The sequence below is a fragment of the Pseudopipra pipra genome, chromosome 2, assembly GCF_036250125.1.
Source record: "Pseudopipra pipra isolate bDixPip1 chromosome 2, bDixPip1.hap1, whole genome shotgun sequence".
Lineage (NCBI taxonomy): Eukaryota > Metazoa > Chordata > Aves > Passeriformes > Pipridae > Pseudopipra > Pseudopipra pipra.
The window spans coordinates 108,660,523-108,681,500 of NC_087550.1; the positions used below are offsets into that span (position 1 = coordinate 108,660,523).

Below are 20,978 nucleotides of genomic sequence, written 5' to 3' on the forward strand. Positions count from 1 at the left end.
ATCCTTTATCTGAAAACAACTTTTAGGTACCTTTAAAAATATCTGCAATTTTAAACACAAAAGGTTTAACATTTTTGCATCACAAGCTGCTAATAAAGAATTTTTCTTTAGAGTTTGCTAATATTACTAACTGCTAGAGAGCAGTTTCTGAGAATTACGAAGTACTGTACTGACAAATTAGTTTCATGAAAATTAAAAGGTTCTTGTGCCCTTTTGTCTAACAAGAAAGACATGAGAATCCCATATAAAATTCAGACTTTCCAGAAATCTTCCAGATTAAATGCTCTTTTTTGAAAACTTTGTCTCTTCTGTTCAAAACAATAGTCAATAGAGATACATTAGTCCTTCAGAAAAAAACGTGCTGATGTTTAAAGTTATTTGGTCCTTGATGTAGTCTCAGCTATGATACCTGAGACTGTAGAGACTCACTTTCATTGATGTAAATAGTTTTAGTGATTAAGTAAAAGTGTTTAAGTCTTTAAAGAATTAAAACCAAGTCCAGTTCTCAAAGACAGCATCTGACAATCATCTAGACTGAAAATTTACTTTTTTAAATAGGAAGGACAACAAAGATAAATGTATTATCAGCATCTCTCACAAAACAAAAGAATTACCCTACAATTACAAAGTTTTCTAGCAGTCTTTGCAATTTTAAATTAGTATCCATTACTAAACTGGTGACATATTGGTTGTAAAGAAGCAGTCTCTCTATACACGCTTGCTTTCTTGAGCCTGGCAAAATTATTTCAAAAAACCAATAAATCACCACAACATGATGATAAAAATGCAAATTATCATACTATTTTCTAGGAGAAAACAAATTTACATCAGAAAATGACATTTGTCATGTTCATCTGAAGTCATACATTTGCACGGATTTCTTACTCACACCCACACAAAGGCAGCTCTACAGCCAGGACAAGGACTGCAGGCACAGACGTGTAAACAAACTTCCCATGTAAACAAGGTTCCCATGGCCACTCACATTTTCAATTTAGTTGTTTCACTGTGCTCAACGAAAGTGTGCCTGCACAAAAAATTTTAATAACTGTTCATACTCATGGATCTATAGTGATTGTAGGAATGACAACCAAGCTTCTAAACAACTGAAGAATGGAAAGGAAAAGGATGCCTTTGCTTGAGAATGTGAATCCTTTGCTGCTTGACCTGAGCATTCCAAGCCTAATGAATAAACAAGCTCTTGTGAGATGGTTCCTACATACAGTCTAGATACTGAAACCAACTATGAATCTTCAGTATAACTCAACACACTTCACACTTCTGGCTGTTGCTGACGTGTAAATGCAGTTCTTCTCACCTAGAATGTAATTCAACTGTAAAGCAAATGTGACTACTACCACAAGCAACATAAAGTAAAGCACTATTAGGACAGTTACAGAGTATTAAGAAAATCTGTCTCCAGCAGAATGATCAAGCTCTTTCTGTGCAGTTAATAAAATTATATCTACAAACTTCATGTACAGATAAAGTTTACATTTTAAAAATTGTATTTTTATAGCAAGCAACCACTGATAAGGAATACTTTGTTGCTCAAAGACCAAATCTAGGTTATGACCTTTTTCACACTTATAATTACTGTTATATTATGCATTTACATAGGAAACATATGCATCATACTTTTGTACTTTTTGTGTCCTTAATTTGTTTGGTCATTTGCATTTCATACTGTCTAGCTGACATGCAAAATCAAGGTGCTTATAAAACTGATGCACTGGAGAATCAACAACATTCATAATAAAATATGGGAGTTGGTATCTCAGGTCTTTCAAAGAGGTTTATAACACAGCTACCTCTCTCTACCTCCTGCCACTCCCTGTCAAACTCCGTACAACTTAAACTAGTAACAACATAAAAGTAATTATATATTGATTCTTCACTGTCCATATCCTTTAATGTAGAAAAGGAAGTCACTTTTTATGTTTTGATTGATATGTGTCCTCTGTCTTGTCTCAGGAGCCAAAAGAAAGCATCTTGAGCAGTGAAAACTCTCAACACCTACTGTGTGGCCTGAGCTCCATTGAACTTGATCACAGGAACTGGCGGGTGATGCAAAAATTTCAAGATGTCTATTAGACATGGGTGGGTTGGAATATTAAGCAGTTCTCAGAATAAGTTATGCAATTATTGTCACAATATATACTCCATGTAAGAAAGATCTAAGTCCCTTTCTGGCTTAGTATTTAGCCAGTGATATTTAACACTTTTTCTGGGCTCCCAGGAAAGGAAAATTTAAGAAACTGTTTATGTTTTTATATGATAATTCACATAAAATATGAGTGCCCACAAAAGGAAGTAGTATCATAATGCTACCATAAAAAACATTTTTAATACAGTAAATTTCTAGTGGTTGCTTCCATCATAGCCTTTTTTTTCCCTCCTGAGAACTCTTCAGTTCTTCTGTTAGATTTATTTTTGTTAATGCAAGCACTTTCTCTTTAACTGCCTAAGCTTAAATAATATAGTTATTTCTTGGAAAGTCAATGCTTCTAAAGACAAGAGGAAGATGCCTCTTTAGAAGTCACTCAGGCTTTTGCCCACCTGATTAGTTCATATGCTTTTTTACTGTATCCTCGCAATATCAACAACAAAGGTAAAAATTAAAAAGTGGCAAGTGAAAAAAGGTGAAGCAACCATCAAGCATTTACCAACTTGGCTATTAAAGGAGCTAGAGAATGCTAATCATTATAGTTCAATGTTATAAAACACAATAGTAAGGCAAAGGGTAAACACACAGCAATCAGCTGCAAATCTACTTAAGCAAAACAAAACACAAGGTAGCAGATGTTGCCTTAATGACTGAGTACTTGCTTTGGCAACTACTACCAACAGGCAAAATGGAAATTTACTGTTGCTTGCCTGCCTGTTGTTTTAATAACTTGGTTCATGGAAAAGGAAGTTTCAAATTTTCTTACACTGACATACAATTCTGATATTACACTGACAAACAATTCTGACAGATTAAAGGAAAACCAGTTCAAAACAATGTCAGCAAGTTTTTCTTTTTAAAAGAAAATATTCTCAAATTAAATAGGCCATTCAAATTATCAATATAGAGAGAAGAAAGCAAAATCATTAGCTGAGTATTTCCTCTTGGCACTTAAGACATGCATAAACAGTGATAAAACTGCTTCTAAAATACTGGAAAAATGGTAAAGAATATTATTTGAAATGTATTTCTAAATCACTGTGAAGTCACCAAGTCATTAGAGCAATATTCATGGTCTAAATGAAAGTAACATACACGGATATATCTGAAATTATTTCATACGTATCTCAGTGGAAAACTAGTCTTTCTTGGAGACTGTGACTAAACAATTCACGTGTCAGTAGAATTACTTTCTACTCTGTAAATATTCTCTTACAGTTCAAAAGATCCCCCAAACCATAAAAACACTTTTTTTTTTCTCTATGCAATAACCTGAAAGCTGAAGCATAGAAGGCGGTCTAGAAAACCAAACTGAAAAACATCCCCAGAAACCAGAACAAATTGGTATTTTAAGTTATCCAAAGTACCATGGACTCCATTATCTCTTTCCACAGGGCTGTTTAACAAAAGAATCTGAGATAATTGAGTCCAATCAGTAACCCAGCGCTCTCAAACTCACCTCTAAACCACCTCTAAATGGCCCTAAGTCTCACATCTACACAGCTTTTCAATCCCTCCAGGAATCTATGATTCTCTTTCAAGACCTCACTCAGGAGCCACTGTATGAGCAAAAGGCCTGGCTACTGCTTCAAAGAAACCTGAAAGATCTACACGTGGAGAAAATTTTTCAATAAAAGTCTTGTGCTGACTTAATGCCTTACTATGTCCACATTTATCAGTCTCACGAAAGACAGACAGAAATGTGATCCAGCCCTTAGAGAAGATTATCAACTACTGTTTGCAGCATGCTTCTTTTTCAAGTTACCAAATCATGAGAAGTCTTACAAAAATTATATACAAAAAAAATGAATTAAAAATACATTAGAAAAGTAGTAACATCATACAATCAAAAAATAAGAAACTCTAGTTTCAAAGTTACCTGCTCAAGCTTACTCCTATCCTCTTCTGTAATTCTTAAAGTGAAATGTCGACTCAGTCACCTACACAGCTCTCTTCTAAGACGGAAAACATTTACTGCAGTAATTCCTCTAACATCCAACTTCTGATAGAATCATAGAATCAGCTGGGTTGGAAGCGACCTTCGAGATCATCAAGTCCAACCCTTGATCCACTACCGCTGTGGTTACTAGACCATGGCACTAAGTGCCACATCCAGTCTCTTTTTAAAAATCTCCAGGGACAGAGAATCCACCACTTCCCTGGGCAGCCCATTCTAATGCCTGACCACCCTCTCTGTAAAGAAATTCTTTCTAATATCTAACCTAAACCTCCCCTGGCACAACTTGATACCATGTCTCTGTATTTTGTAGAAGCTTGCAAGGAATGCATGTTTAAGATTCTGTACTCTCTCTTAGCCTAGTATTGGCTTAGCACATGCAAGAATGGCAATTCTCACATTTGGGCAACATTAAACATACCTGGGCTTTGCCTGAAGCATTAACAGGTTTGAAGATTCTCTCATACTTACAATTACTACCTGAACATCCACAGCAGTTACAGACATATCCTGGACTTCTCATCAAGCAGGGGTTGTAGTTCTAAATACACACAAAACCACTTTCCTTTGGTTCTCCCCTCTAACCCTTTGAGCCTTTTTTGTACAGAAACAGATGTTCCCCTCAAACTGCTTCTCAGACCACAGAGAGCAAAATGCTTTTTATTAAAAGTATGGCTACTACTAATAAGGCTAAAATGGTTACTATTATAACAGGAGAAATGCAAGCAGATATTAACTGACTGTTTATACAAAATTCTCAGTTTAGTTATTGCTCTTGTTAAAAATAAATTTTTTTTTAAATTATTGTGTGCCTTTCTTTTAGTGGACATCAGTAGTATCCCTTCTCTCATTTGAAGAGTGTCTTAAGTCAGTGGTAAGTCTGCCTCAGAAAAAATGCCTGTAAAGTGCCTCATTCATACGAATATCAAATTAGAGAAAAAGTGGTAATAAATTTCTGTAGTCATCAGCGATTTAAGTAACTGTTGTTATGCAAGAAGATCTACTGAATTTACTGTATATTTAGCTAAACTGACTTTTCTGGCCTTGTTAATACACTTTAATTAAAAACATGTTAAGATCTAATTCATTTCTATTTACAGTTATAAGCTGCAAACCTTAATCCAAGAAATAGATTGAAACAACTTTCATATAATATTTACACATCTCATCTAATGTGCAATGATTTAAAATTCTTTTACCACTATAAAGAAAGTAATTTTTATTGCAATATGTTCTAATTTTATAGGTTGTGTATTGGATGATTCACAATTTGGAGACAAGCTGCAAAAAAATTGATTTTAGAAAGGAATTGGTATCTGAACCAAACACTGAAAGACTGTGAAATGTAATAAAGAATGTGGTCAAGGATTTAACAGAAACTTTCTTGACTAGAGATTTGCTTCAAAGGTACAGGGTAACACTTCTACTTTGAACCTGCTTCAATAGGATGTCTGTCATTTTCAGATTTAGTTTATGAGTAAAAATCACTATTGTGATTGTGATGTGGAGATAGTACACAGACACATGAAGTACTTAATTTTAAATATTTTAAATACCTATCACTTGAAGTCAGTTGGCAACTGTTTACAGCAGAGGAAAATTGGCAGGAAGCAAAACTTTATTTGAGAGAATTAAATGGCATTCCAAAGACGTATTTCCAAAAAATTCTACAGAAGAGTCATGATCCTTTCTCACTTTAGTCATGTCATTTGCAAAAGTTATATGGCCTATAATCTCCAACTAAAGCTGGGCAATGAATGTTAATGAAGTTTAACAACAAATCTAATAGCAGAATTCATATCCTACCTTTTACTAATGGCAGCCCACGTCGCATTAATGTTGTCTGTCATCAGTTGTACTTTTCTGGTGTCATCTGCCGAATAATCGCGGAGCAGTTTAAGTGCCATGTCATTTGCTACATCTACATTTATTTGCCATTGTCGTATTTCTTTTGCAAATTGCTGAAGTAAAAAGAGAAAGAAAGAATAAACCTCGGAGCAACATAAAATGATCACGTACATTGTATGATTATTAGAAAAGGAGATGAACAACTTACACCATCAATAAAAAGAAAGAAGAAAAAGAAAAAGGACTTACTCAGATTTACTGGTAATGAAGGCCAATTTTTTTAAATGTTTTAAATTCGTTTAGTCATAAGACCACAGGACTGCTTCTAAACTCTGAGAGGGCTAAGCAAAAAATTCCTAAATGCTGGATAAGACATGACAGCCCAAACTGATAAACACTAACTACAATGTTGATTATTCTTTCCTGAGACACAAAAAGATGATGGATGCAGTATTATGCATTATGAAAACTATGATAGTTTGTGATGTTGAATTATACTGAGATGGAAAATATAGTGAAATAATGCTGTGAAATGACAGTGAGATTTGGACAATTAAAACCTGTGCTTTCAGGTTATATTTTATAATTTAGTTCATTTTAATAAATTGTTTATGTAATTAGTGCCATCTACTGGAACAGCACTAAATCTGCAACACAGCAAAATACTACTGACAAACCCATCAATATCTTCATAATGCTAATTTACACTTTTTAATATTAAGGAAGCTTTTTAAATCTTGGTCATTCTTTGTTTCCCCCTTTCCTCTCCTTTTTGTTCTCTCCACCTATGCCACTTGCCTCATTCCAGAAGCAGGCCAGGAAATCCAGAAACTCATTCAACCAGGAGCCAGCTCCCATGCATCTTTCCTGTTACTCTCTTTCTCAGAGCAAATTTCCATATAAATACACTGAAGCTGCATATTTAATTCATAATGTGTAACAACAAAATGAAAGAGCAAAGATAATTGATTGTCTACTTATACTTTTGTACTAGGCAGACTTCAACTAGCCAATAAAATGGACAATGCAAGTGGAAAAAAGTTTGTATTTGCAAATAGAAATAGTAAGTTGTGTGTAACCATTTGAAGCTATCAGCAAAAAAACCCAAACAGTAAGATTTTACTGTCTTTATTGTTGTGCTTTAATACACAAATCAGGAAATGCCAGTAAGAAGAAATAGCTTTTTTCTTATTCTCCCAAAGCAGTATTCCTCTGGAAATCTTGTTTTGACTCAGATAAGGAATTCTCCACAGAAATCTGAATTTACATATGTAATCCCTGATGAAAGAGGCTAAATACTAAGTAAAACTAAATAAATTTTGAATATTTTATGCATTTATGTTTTACTCTCAGAAGGTCTGTAAATGATTTTGATTAAGATTGGGACAAAAATGTACTCAATCTCTGAAGAGAGTTCAGATGGAGTTTTGGAGAGTTTTAATTTTTCCCCCCAACTCTTACCTTTTAAAAAGCTACTTCAACATCCCTAGGTCCTCTCCATATTTTAAAACTGAAAACATGTATTTTCTGTCTTTCCTGTGTTATTCCTTCCTGAGAGGGCAGATCACTCAGCTACTGTGCACCCTCAGGTACTAAGACAGCAACTTGGCTGTTTTGAACAAGGGATTCTATTTCTAATGATCAAACATCAGGAGGAGGCTACTAACCCCTAATCCCCCAAACCATCTGAACATGCTGCAGTTAAGCTCACTTATGATGAAGCTGCCTAAACAATTTTTTTAAGTCATTCTCCTCTGTTAAGTAAGGAGATGTAATTAGGGGACGTGATGATTTTGTGGAAAACCACTACTATTTCTTTGACAAAGATACAGGCAGGTGGTTGTTTTGGAAATAGGCTCTCAACTGAGCTCTTTCCTGCCAGAATTATGTACGATAAATACATAAATGTTAATATTTATACAAACATAATAATATATATAACACAAAATTTAAATAAATTCTACAGTAATTATCATTTCACTTTTGTAAATCTTTTATAACAAGCATCTATTCCACATCTAGGTCTATCCATCTTTATACTCTACCTTTCTCTTTGTTCAAAATTACACAGGCATGCAGCTAGTTTTGTTCCAGCCAAAGAATCACAGCAGATTAACTGTTCACTGCTTTACCTAGCAAAGTTACCATAATATTTTGCCTGGATTGTAAATTAATGGTCTGTAAACTTTACTTTGAAAAAAAGTTCTTTTGCCCAGTCCCATGTGAACATAAACGACCTCATAAAAGCTTTGAAATCATGTTTTATAATAATAAAAAAGGAAATATCCATTACAAGTTTATTTCCAAATATGTTGTTCTCACCATTAACTTCAACATTAATCCATTAACTTCCTGACACTACAACACGAGGTCATCACTCAGGAAACAAATGATGAACACAGAGAGGCTTGCTGATGGAAACAATTTGTATTATCTATTTTACTGGAAATTGGTATGTAATTTTTCAACAGCTTTGAGGAGTGCATGCTTCAACTTCACTCTGTGCAGACACTGAGAACAAAGTGTTGTGGTATGTGTTTTACCTGTCTGTCCGACCAGAAGGCCACTAACTGCCATCTTACATGACTATAATGTATATTTCAGAATTAACTTCAGGGTATTTTTTTTTTTTGTCTTTTCTCTTTTATATTTTTAGGCCTCATTTACCTTTTAGCTACTTAGGAACAAATTTGTTTTTTTCTTTAAAGAAAAATGCCTCATTACCTTAATTTCTTTTTGACATTTTTAAAGCATTCTCTTTGTTTTGTCTGTGTTATCACTGGAATTTGCTGAGTGTATTAAAAGGCTTAAAGAATTACAGCCGTGCATTTATCATGTTGCTTAGGTATAAATTTATTTATAATTTTTAATTAGAAGACACTAGTTGATGTTAATAGGAAGAAAGTCTGTGTAATTAGGGATCCTTGATTAAAAACAAGTAATGAATTTAGAGCTGGGTTTTCTTCTATCCCAGGATTGCCCAGTGGAACAAAATCAATGATGCATAGTAGTTCAAATATAGCAATTTGTATGTACAGCATCATCCAGTTCCGTGTATGTATCACAAATCTGGAAAATCAGGCTTTCTTTCTTTTTTCTGTATATCTAGTATGTTTTATTTATATAATTAAAGAATTTTTTTTAAAGCAAGGAATTCTATTTCAGCGTCTGCATCATTTTCAGGAACATTAACTTAATTGTTAATTGTTTTACTAAAATCAAATCAGTACATTGTCAGCCCTGGAATAACAAAAATCCACAAAATGCTGAGACTGTACTTCATCCTATATAGTACCTGGGGAGTGACAAAAAAGTACCTAGTAAGTTATTCCCCTGCAAGAAGCTGACAAAGGCAAGCAGGACAGCCTCAGTCTTATTCACAAATTCAGGGCATAAAGTTCACTCTCCAGGCTATGCCAGTGGAAAGCTGCCTGGCCTCTTGAGTCCCAACAGAGCAGGGGATGTAATCAAGATGCTATATAACTTCCTATCTAGATGAATGAGTAATAAATGGTCAATGAAGGAAAGGAATAAAACATGGTCTCCATCCTTCCTCCTCTTCACTTTGGCCATCCCAGCTAAACTGTCACAGAGGGAGAAGAGACTCCCCACTAGCTCCTCTTACAAAAACAAGGAGCCAAGGAGTGAACGGGCAGTCATAGCAGTTTTGTTTGACTTGGGGTTTTGGTGGGGTTTTTTGACTTTTTTTTTCTCTTTTAAACAGAAGCTCACTATCCTATTAAGAAAAGACTAGTTTTAGACTAGCTTATGTTCTGATGACTTGGTGACTGAGGGAGATGAGGTGTGATTGTGTACTATTTATACACCTATAACCTTCAGCCTGCTGAGTTAACCATCTGCAGTCATCACCTAATGAACAATAACAAAGAGGGCTTAATGGTAAAGACTCTCATTGGTCATATTGCCATATTATGATTCTCTACATCTAAACTAATTTAGTTCTCAAATATCAAACTAAAAAAAAAAAGCTTCAATCCTCAGCAAATTGGCTCTGAACTAATTTCTGATTCAAATTAAAAATATTTTTAATTATTAGCTATATTACCTCATTACTTCTCTTTTATATGTCAGAAACAAAACTGTCATATTCTGTTAAAAACATCACTGGTCAAATACAAGCCAGTTATAGGTTTTTGGTTTATACTGGTATTGTAAAAAGTTAAATAATCAAAAGACTGGTATTGCTGAGTTTAGCATTCACTCATGTATAAGGATGCCCGAACACAAATGCACTACCACAAGCACTAATTAAAAGTTTCCATGGAGTAGAGGGGAACTTACACATTGACCCAACTGTCTTTAGGCAGATCTGTAATGTTTAACAAGCAAATCAGAAGAACACTTGGTGACTACTTTCTCACACCAAGTTGTGTTGAGATACAAAGCTGACAAAATTAATATGTCTGAAGAATTTATTTGTCTCACACTAACCTCTCTCTTTTCCCTCAACACAAAGGAATAGAAACGACAGCTTCCTTCTCATCAGTGTAACAGCAAGCCAGAAGACAGCATACTTACCCTACATCTTTGGGGGACAACATCAAACTAGATGTGCTTGGCACAGAAGCCTGGAAAGAATTTATTTTGATAACTTAATGTATTTCTAGGTCCTTCAATTTAGATAATGCTATCCAGAAGAAACATAAAGCTGCTGAATTAAAAAAAAATTTCCTTTTTCCTTAGAATTCGTGACTCCTTATCTCAAGCATGAACACAACAGCTGATGCTGTCACATTTGAGAAGTTCTCATGAGGGATTTGACACAATAGGAGTTACTGGCAGACAAAGGTAATTCCTCTAGGAAGGCTGGCACAAAAGAAACACAAAAAAGAGAAAGAAAAAAAAGAAAGAAACCCCCCTACTCTACATACACCCAATTCACTAAGACAGACTTTCTTCTAGACTTGGGGGAGAAAGGCTAGGCATAAAAAATAAATGAAAGTAAACAACTCTGGAAGAGTAGAGCCTGTTGATGTTCAAATCATCATGAGGGCACAATTTAAGATGGACTAGCTGTGACACTGAAATTATAATTATAGATTAATATCTGTAACTTGACACAACATACCACATTGAATGCAATGTGATATGACTGTGATAGGAATGGCTGAGGATACAGATAGCCCAAGTGCTTTCGAAGAAAGAGGGAAAAGAATCTGCAGGTCTCCATTCAGAAACTATTATACATAGAGACACATTCCTTGAATGAGGATACTAGTATTCTTTCTCTATGACTTTGAGGATGGAGGAGAAAAACAGGATGTTCTTATTTCTCTCCTTGAATAATGCTGATCCCAAATAACCCATAATTTTTTCAAAAAGCATACACTCTTAGAGGGAACTCATTTAAACTTCATATATTCTTGTAAAAAAGTGGACATAAAATCCATTTCTAAAGCAATATTTTCAATTATTTTCCTAGTTAGGTAATTTGTGTTTGAGACATAAGACATTCAACACAATGACAGAACACTGTGTCTGTACGGAACTGTTTTTTTGTTAATTGAGTCTTTGCAGAACTGGGACATTGACTTTGTTGAAGCTTTTCTTTTTTTTTTTTTTTAAACAAACACTGGGCAGAGGCCAGGACTCTATCTCTGCGGGAAGACAGTGATAAATGGGAGTCCTCTATGCTGAATGACAGCAGTGTACATGATCTATAACTCTTTCCAATACATTAGTGAGTGATTGCCCTTGTTTACCATAATCCACCCTTCCCAAGAAATGACCCTTATGGTACAATCTTAAATGAGAAATCTTAACCACATCTCAGCCCTAAAAGAATGGGTTGATGAATAGTTTTACGCTTCTTATGGGCAAGAAAAAGAAAAGGGGCAAAAAACCCAATAGATTTTGTATCTACTTCTATCAGGAAGGTAATAACTAACTGATGAAGACCAATCATGAAGTTATACATATACTTTCTCCAGGAGCAAAATTAGTTGATGAGGACCTCACCCCACTATTCACAGCAGTTCATTATTATTCAGCTGTGTAAATAAGACTGTTTTAAGTCCACAAACTTTAACCAAGTAGTTCAGTAGCAAGAGTTAGGGAAAACCCACAAAAATCTGATGTGCAGGAGAGGAGAACATATCAGAAAATAGTTGTGTAACTATTCTCCCATGGAGCTGGGACTCACTTTAAAGGCTGATCGATTGGTTGGTTTCAATCTTGGTTTTCCCCAACTAGAAAATGAGATATTAATCTTAAACAGCTGTTCTCAAAATTTATTCATGGAGAATGTCACCAAAGTATGACTGTTTCCAGTACAAGAAACTTAAAAACTTATGCAAAAGAGAATATTTGCATTGCTACTTGAGGTATAGCTCAGCTATATAAGTTAACTGAGGCACATGTTTTAGCACCTAGAATGTGGCAACATGTGTGCTAAAATCACAAGAGCAGCCAATTCAGGTTTTTTTCAGTTAATAACCCTGCCAAGGCTGAGCCCAGGGAGATTATCCTGTGGCAAATATAAAATGCTTGATTTTCAAAATATCTCCATATAGTTTGTTACAGTTGGGGGTTTTTTTCCCCCTTTTTCTGAACTACTTCCAGACAACCTTTACAGCTCCATTAAGAGTGCAGACAGCCATACCAATACTACAGGATTTCCCAGTCTGCAGCACCAGTGCAGCTGGGGCTGTTGAACAGACGAGACAAGAAATACTTGTGTTGAAGAGGTAGGTATTCGTTCTGAAAGATTAGCCAGCTATTTGTTATGACTGATAAGACCAATTTCATGTTCAAGGATTATGTGACACATATTTTAGACTTTGTAAATTAATTTCTTTCTAATTTCTTGTGGAAGATTTTTCTCAATGTGCACTGTCCATGGTTAGAGGACAAGAGTTAGAGGACATTTTCTTTAATGATCTAATTAACTCAAATGGAAATATTTTAATAGTCAGTAGTGACCTTAAGCTCAGTGTTCTGCTTTTTCAGAGCTTCCACGGTGTAGGAAATTTCTTTCCACGACTCAAGCTTAGTTTTTGCTTGTTCAAGAACCTGCTCAGCTTCTTGCTTAGCTTCTAGCCACTGTGTTGAATCCTTTAACATCTCATGAAGCTGCTGTCTCCGGCCTTGAAGGTATCCATGCACTTCATCCCACTGGCTCTGTATCTTTTCAACTGGTGAAACACAAAATAAAAAACAAAAGCTGAATCACTTAAAAGCTTTTTTTTTTTCTTTTTTCCCCTAAAGGGAGTTAAAAATAACATTCAATTCTTTCCATAACTCACCATATTGGAGAGCTCCTGTACTTTTAAGCTGCAATTGCATCTAAGTTTAGCTTAACCAAAAAGAACAGATAAACTGTTCTGGGTCACACAGTATGACACTATGGTACACAGCATGTGTTTCAATGCATGTGCAGCCAGAAGTGACAGGTTTATGCCGCAAAAAGCATTACGAAACAGGATCATATTTAAGAAAAAGTATCAGCAACAATCCTTTATTCTTACCAGACCAACACAAGGTTTAAGATTTTCTGAAGAACGAGTCCTTTAGGGACATCAGTAATATTAGTTAAAGATTTACTGTAAGATACAATTAATGGCTATACTTTCTTATTTCATTAAGGCAAATGTTAACAAAATGCAAAGGCTAAAAAAATTTCTCACATGTTCATGTAATTATAAAATAACAATTAGCTTTATCCTCTCTTTGAAAGAAATGTGACTTGTGAAAACTTAAGAATCACTAAAATCACTGATAATAAGCGTTGGCTAGTATCCAGCATCAGCCTCATCCATAGTAGCACAAAAACCACCAAGAGACCTGGTTTTCCAAGCAGTTGAAGTTTAACAAAATATAAAAAACCCCACAAAACTCCAGAAACAATAAAATCTGTGCACTGCATGAAGGAATAGGCATTTTTTTATATATATATATTTAATTCCCTGAGGTTAGTCAGCACAAACTACATTTTCGATATTTTCTTGAAGACTGCCTCACTATATTGAAAATTCATAGGCCTTCTAGGGAGGGGAACAGTGATTTCTAGAGTACTCAGAAGGCAATTGAAATTATCATTGAGTGGTTGTTCCAATACTGCATCTCTCACTGCAAGGCTGATTCCAGAATGGAGCAGTCTAAAGATCTGAATGAGAAATGCTTCAGCAGGGAAAAGAGACTTCTACCTATCAGTGCTCTTCCTTCTTCCAGAAGAAGGGATAAAGATCTTTCCATGGACTCAGCTGAGGTTTAGAGAGAGAGAAGAAAACCTTTCAGCATCCCCTGCTCAAGCCTAGGGAGAAAAACTGTGAGTAAGCACACATAGCAGCATGTTTAAGTCAAAGGAAAAGCAAAAGGAACTGAAGAAACAGAGCTGGAAAACATAAAGCACAGTCAGAGCACGGTAAGAATAGCCTAAGGCCCAAATACTTAATCTGAAGCAAATCTAACCCCTCATTTTAGGAAGCCATATACTCCTGTCACACAACAACTCATTTCTGTGCCCTCTCTGGGCGAGGGTTTCTGATGAAAACTTAAGGGTATAATTGAAACAACAAAGAGGTTGTGGTCTACAGGAAGGGTGAATAACAGAAGAGAACTCTTGAGCAAAATCTCCCTGATATGACTAGAGAGTGTGGCTCAAGGATTGTGCTGGAGGTTTAGGAAACAAACACTTTCCACAGTGACACTGGCATATGGAAACAGCTGCCATCTATTTCTTGCAAATCACTACTTGAGCACCTTCCCCCTTAGAGTCATTCAGCATTATCTTTTGATTCCTGGCAAACTCAATATTTTGGTACACTGCTGACAGAAGCATAACAGTGTGTTTATGCCAGTTGCCCACAAAAAAACTCTACAAAAATCCCACCTATTTTTGTTTCATTGTAAGTTTCTTTGCTGGTGTGGTGGGGGTTTGGTGGCTTTTTCGGGGGGGGGGGGGGGCAGGGAGAGAGGAATGAATGAAAACTCTGTTACAGAACTGTTTCAAAAGAAAACTGGGTCTACAATTATATTAATTTTTCATAATAACTGCTTTTAATAACAAATGCTGGTATTTCCTATCACAAAAAATCAAAATATTTGTAGACATAATGGTTCCATAATGTCTCATGAGGTTTGTGTCTAAGTAAGACATATTAGCAGCTCTCCTCAAGGGACTGTGCTTTTTGCAACAAGACTGAATTTTTTATTAGATACCACAGTCGTGGGATTCCATGATGACCAGTTCTTCCACTCAAGAGGAGAACACAGCTGCATATTGAAAACCATATTCAGGACATCTTGGGAGCCCATTTACACAAGTGACTATGAATACACAAGCTCTAAATCTATGATAAACATTTCTTTGGGAAAATACTTGGCTGATCTCCCTCAAAAAAATAACACGCATAATACATTTGCTTTATATTACAGACTGGAATGAAGAGTTCAGGAAGTTAGTAGGTAATCTAAAAAACAAAAAAACAAAAACAAAACAAAACAAACAAAAAGAAACAAAAACAAACAAACAACCCTCCCCAAATTTAAAATGTTTTCTTGAACCAGTGAGTGACCAAACCCACTTAGCAAAGTACTTCATTTGTGGCTATCACACCATGATATCTACATACTTAATCTGGCCTTTCTATGCTACAATATACCAAAGAGTGCAGTAGTATTTCAGACAAAATATGTAGAAATAATTTATAATGATGACATTATAATTTAGTTTAATGTAACATAAAAATCTCTTCATTATATACATTTGTAATTTCTAAACGATGCTCCCATTTGAACGTGGACTACTGATCTGTTTTTGAATAAAAAAAACAACAACCAAGGCTCTATATGTTGCTTAAAATATGAGGTTTGCTTCCAAAATGAAAACCACAGTGTAAATTAGTGTCTCTTAAGGATGTATTTTGTTCATGTTCCCTTTTTAGTGGGATGTTTCCCACATAAGGAAAGGTGAATACCACTCATAGTTTCATGCCAAACACAAAAGTTTGGAAAATCCAGTTTGAGCGTATATTGTGTTAGAACTGTTCACAGCAACTCATGAACCCCTCACCTGCATCTAATGACTGCAGAAGAGAAGGGTCAGAGAATTGCTATTAAATAATGTTGGACAGTAGAAGACAATTTTTAAAGTATTCTGAACACCACAGGATTTTTGTGCAAGGGCACAAAAGGCTTTCTCTGACTGGGTACTAACAGGAATAGGTTTATCAATGTATTTAAGAGTGTTTTGTAAGATAGCAGTGAGGAATCTCAACACAAAGTTCTTTCAGGTTAACACTGAACATAGCCTTAGAAGAGCTACTTCTGCTGTCAGGACTTTATAAAATCCTGAAGGTTACAATGTACATATGGGATTGTGCTGGCTTTGGTTGGGTTAGACTTAATATTCTTCACAGTGGCTTGGTATGGGACTGTGTTTTGGATTTTTGCCGAACACAGGGTTGATAATCTAGAGGTATTTTTGTTATTGCTAAGCAGGGCTTACACAGAGACAAGGCTTCTTCTGCTCTTTGTGCTGCCATTCTGGTGAGGAGACTGGGGTGGATGGGAGGTTGGGAAGAGAACTGCTGGAACAGGTGACTCCAACTGACTGAAGGGATATTCCAGATCATAAGACATCATGCTCAGTATATACAGTGCCGGGGGAAGAAGGAGGAAGTGTGGATGTTTGGAGTGATGGTGTTTGTCTTCCCAGGTAACTGTTGCATGTGATGGGGCCATTCTCTCCTGGAGGTGGCTGAACACCTGCCTGCCAGTGGGAAGAAGTGAACTCCTTGTTTTGCTTTGCTTGTGTGTGTGGCTTTTGCTTTTCCAACTAAACTGTCTTTATCTAAACCCACAAGTTTTCTAGCTTTCGGTCTTCTGATTCTCCCTCTGATATCACTGGTGGGGGAGGGAGTGGGCAGCAGCATGGGGTGCAGGTGCTGGCTGGGGTTAAACCATGACAGGGATTCAACATAAGGAAAATTAATTTCTTCTGAAGTTTGATAATCTTTACCTGGAATGAGGAAGACAATCTTAGAAATAAGAAAAGGAGTTCTAAACCCTGAAAAATAGAAGAATCTATGACAGGTGAAGGAATTGTTCAAGAAACGGATTTACCCAAGTTAAGGAGAACTAAAAAAAAATGTTATTGCTATTGCCTACCTTGAATTTAAGGCCCTCAATAAATAAAGGCCCTCACTAAGTTAAAAAAAAAAAAAAGGATAAAACAAAAGCAGACAAAAAGGTATTGCAAGGATGACAAAATACCCTGAAAGTTAAGTAAGAACATTTACTATGTTTTTAAAAAGTAATTTTTTCCAGGAAGAAGCAATGTAATTGTCCTTACTGCACTCTCCATTGTAAAAGCATATTACTGAGATCAGACTTTGATCTTTACATTTTATGTATCATTGCACCTACATACTGTGATGACAACACATTGGAAACACCTAGATAGACAGAACAAATGTGGCTCCATGTGTAATGTTAATATCACTGAAGCATAGGAATTTTAAATAATTAGTAATGATGACAAAAGCCTTTTTCCCCCTAGTTCAGTAGTTTCTGAAGCACCTCAGTTTAGATTGTTCATTATAGCTAAGTCCTGTGCCTTCTACATTTCAAAGCCTAGTGTCTTAATTTTTAGTGCGGTGTGTCCTTTTTGTATCTATTTTTCTTCCTTTCTTCCCTCGCCTTACATTTGGCAACAGCACAATATCTTTATAGTAAGAATCAGTATTTCAAATTATCTCTAGAGGATTCTTAATTATTCAGTATAGAAATTATTTACCAATCAATCTATGAAGGGGCAAGCTGGAAAAAGCAGGATAACATTTTCTTTACAGACTTCGTGAAAAGAAATAATGTATCAATCCATGTGGTCATTAACTAGTTTTATATAAATATAAAACCCCAAAAATATTTGACAATTAACAAATCTAAAATGAGTGTCAGAAACACAAAATATATCATAGAATCATATATAGAATATATCATAGAATACCTCCGAGATCATCAAGTCCAACCCTTGATCCGACACCGCCGTGGTTAGCAGACCATGGCACTAAGTGCCACATCCAGTCTCCTCTTAAAAACCTCCAGGGATGGTGAATCCACCACTTCCCTGGGCAGCCCATTCCAATGCCTGACTACTCTCTCTGTAAAAAATTTCTTCCTAATGTCCAACCTAAACTTCCCCTGGCAGAGCTTAAGATTGTGCCCTCTCGTCCTACTGCTGGTTGCCTGGGAGAAGAGACCGACGCCCACCTGGCTACAACAGGTTCGTTCCTGAAGTGAAGACCAAACCCCACCCATTTCCAAATCACACTGCTCCAGGCAGAGTTCTTCATTGTACTTTACTTACAAAAGTTTTGCACTTCCTTACTGGTAAGTATCCCAGCATGGCTCCAACCAGTCCCAGTTCAACACTGAACTCTCTCAAATGAGTAATTTAGGGCATGATGAGATTCTGCCAGTATGTAATTTCAAGGTTGCTATTCAGTTTCTTTTGTTTCCTATCTCTACTATTTCCCAGCTGTTAAATAGTGATTATATAATAAGGCGGTCAAAAGAAATTCTGCTGAACTGACCACTGAGTTGGTAAATTATTAGAAGCAACAACAAAGCAGAAAACAGCATCTAAAGCAATCAAACACAAGATGTCTATTCTTCAATCCGGTTATCATTAATTTACTATATTGAGGGAAGAACACTCTTAGTGAAGGAGACTGCTGCCTTAAGATTCAGTTTTGTTTATTAACAATTTTATAGGGTTTTTCATACTTCAGGTATAATAGAGAAACAAACAAAGATTAATCTCTTTTTCTTTGTTAAGTGTTCATATCATTGACAAGACAAATATAACTTCACTGAGAGAGTTTACTTTCTGTTGTTTATAATATAACCACAGTGGAAACAACAGAAAAGAAGTCTGAGAAGGAGCTTTCAGTCACAGAAGGAATAACATTCATGTTACTAGAAGTTATACTTAGCCTATGCAAAGATGAAAAAAGGATTCATTTCATGCCATTTCAGTAAGTCCATTGAATCTAGTACAGACTCAAAAAAAGTGAACAAGTAAGTGAATAACAAAAGAATTTTGAGGCAGAAAGCCTCTACTTTCCTTGTCCAACAAATTACCTAAACTGCACTCATTTTGCTCTGTGGGAGAATGCTTTTCGAAAGCAAATGTCAATATATTGACATTTTCCTATAAAAGTAATAATTTCACTGTAGTTTCATAGATTTGAAGATGAAAAGGACTAATACAATCTGTCCTGCTGCAGAAGAGCAGACTTATAGAAAGTAATAATTCATGTTACCAGAGCTGCTGATGCACTGATTTTCAGGTTGGATTAATTTCTTTTGCAGTTGCAGCCCCATAACATACTTTCCTTTGAATGTTCTGGAAAGTTAATTGTTATGTATTGCATCTTACCTCATATGCTTTTCACTAATCTACACAGTTATCCATATAAAATTTAGTTTAGCTAAACTTTTGTGGCTGTACAGAACACTAGTTTTTTCCAGTCCGCAAAATTTTAAGTGTGTCTTACTAAGCAGTCAGCAGGTTTTCTGAGAGGCATAATGGAGAAACTAGAAAATATGGATTTAAACAGAGACATTATACGTTACTGCACCTTTTTTACACTTTTTCCTTTCTACCACTATTCAGTATAGCTTCCAACATATTAGGGATAAGAAAATAAAGAAGAAAAAGTGATGCTATTATAGGGCTACAAGACTGTTCAGGAATCACATCAACCACCAAGCATGAAAGACTTTCTGATGCTTTTTAATTTTGGCTCAGTCTTCTGTAAACCACATAAGTGGAATCGTGGCAAAAATTCCACTTAAACTTTATCTTATCTTGTGGTTACCTTGCTTTTTATTATTGTATTTTTCTAAGCAAATTAGCCAAACTAACTTTGGGTTTTTTTTTTAAACTGGGAAAGGTTTCAGTTAAAGTTCTCCATTTGTCAATTATTTTTTTTTAAAATGCTCTACTTTCTTTTCTGCTGCCTTCCACAACAGGAGGTGTCTGATTTGAGTCTTATTCTTCAAAGAGTAATCACTTTGATAAAGCCTATCATACAACATCCCTTGACAAAAGGATGCTGTCTCTGTTCTTATGAACAATCTGTACATCTGTGAGAGACTGGCCTAGGGAGAACATTTGGATAGTAGATGCAGAGTCAAGAGAGGATAAGTTTGAAACATTTCTTTTTTAATTGCTGAAGTACTTAAGGAGTTGCAGGAACAGTTATAACATTCACTAAGTTGCTGCCTGTAGGCAATCATTATGGAGCTGGATGGGACACTATACAGTAGAGAACAGTAGGAGCCAGCCTACTCGGGTAGTAATTTATGTTTCAGCAGTCCTTTATCTTTCCTTGTAAAGCAGTATTTCTCTTAACCTTTTTCAGTGGCTTATAAAAGTCATACTTCTTAAATAATGACCTTAGAAAGTTATGGCAACTCTTTAACGTATATATATGGAAAATCACTAATAATGTGTCATCTAAGCCGTTTCATACGTCCCTTAGATGGTCCCTTAGTAAAGTGATGAGACGATTTAGACATTACACCCCAAATTAATGGTGGGGTGGCAACACAGAATATCTAGCCTAATGTGAAGTCTGCCATTCATGCCAGTAAGATGTCAGATGTAGCTTTTATGCATCATTAATATATTATAAATTATTCCTTATCCTATATGTTTCATAATGCCAAATGACAGATTCTTTTATGAAGCCTATGCCTTACAAAAATCAGGCAAAACAGAAAGTGTGTACACAAACTTAGCTGAATATAAACAGAATTAATAATTCCTGGGAAGAAGAGGGAACTGCAATCTTCTATACTATTGTGCAATATTACAGTTTTTAAGAACAGAAAAAAGGTATTACAAGGGAAACCAGCCATTAGTTGTCTTTTTGGGGAGATGAAGAGCAATGAAAATGCATGAGAGCCCCAAGGGGAAGAATCTCGCCTTTCTTGGTTTCTTAGAGGCTAAGAAAGACAGGCAATAAGAGAATT

The 20,978-nt window shown here is 35.6% G+C and overlaps 1 protein-coding gene across 16 annotated transcripts in view; it reads right to left on the bottom strand.

Moving 5' to 3' along the window:
* Positions 1–20,978, bottom strand: part of DMD (dystrophin) — a 1,059,271-nt gene that overhangs the window by 255,359 nt on the left and 782,934 nt on the right. For all 16 annotated transcript variants that reach the window (XM_064646827.1, XM_064646828.1, XM_064646820.1 and 13 more), the window contains 2 exons: positions 12,915–13,126; positions 5,931–6,085 (listed from right to left, as the gene is read on the bottom strand). In XM_064646827.1, coding sequence (XP_064502897.1) covers positions 5,931–6,085; positions 12,915–13,126 — 367 coding nt within the window. The remainder of the gene's footprint in view (positions 1–5,930; positions 6,086–12,914; positions 13,127–20,978) is intronic.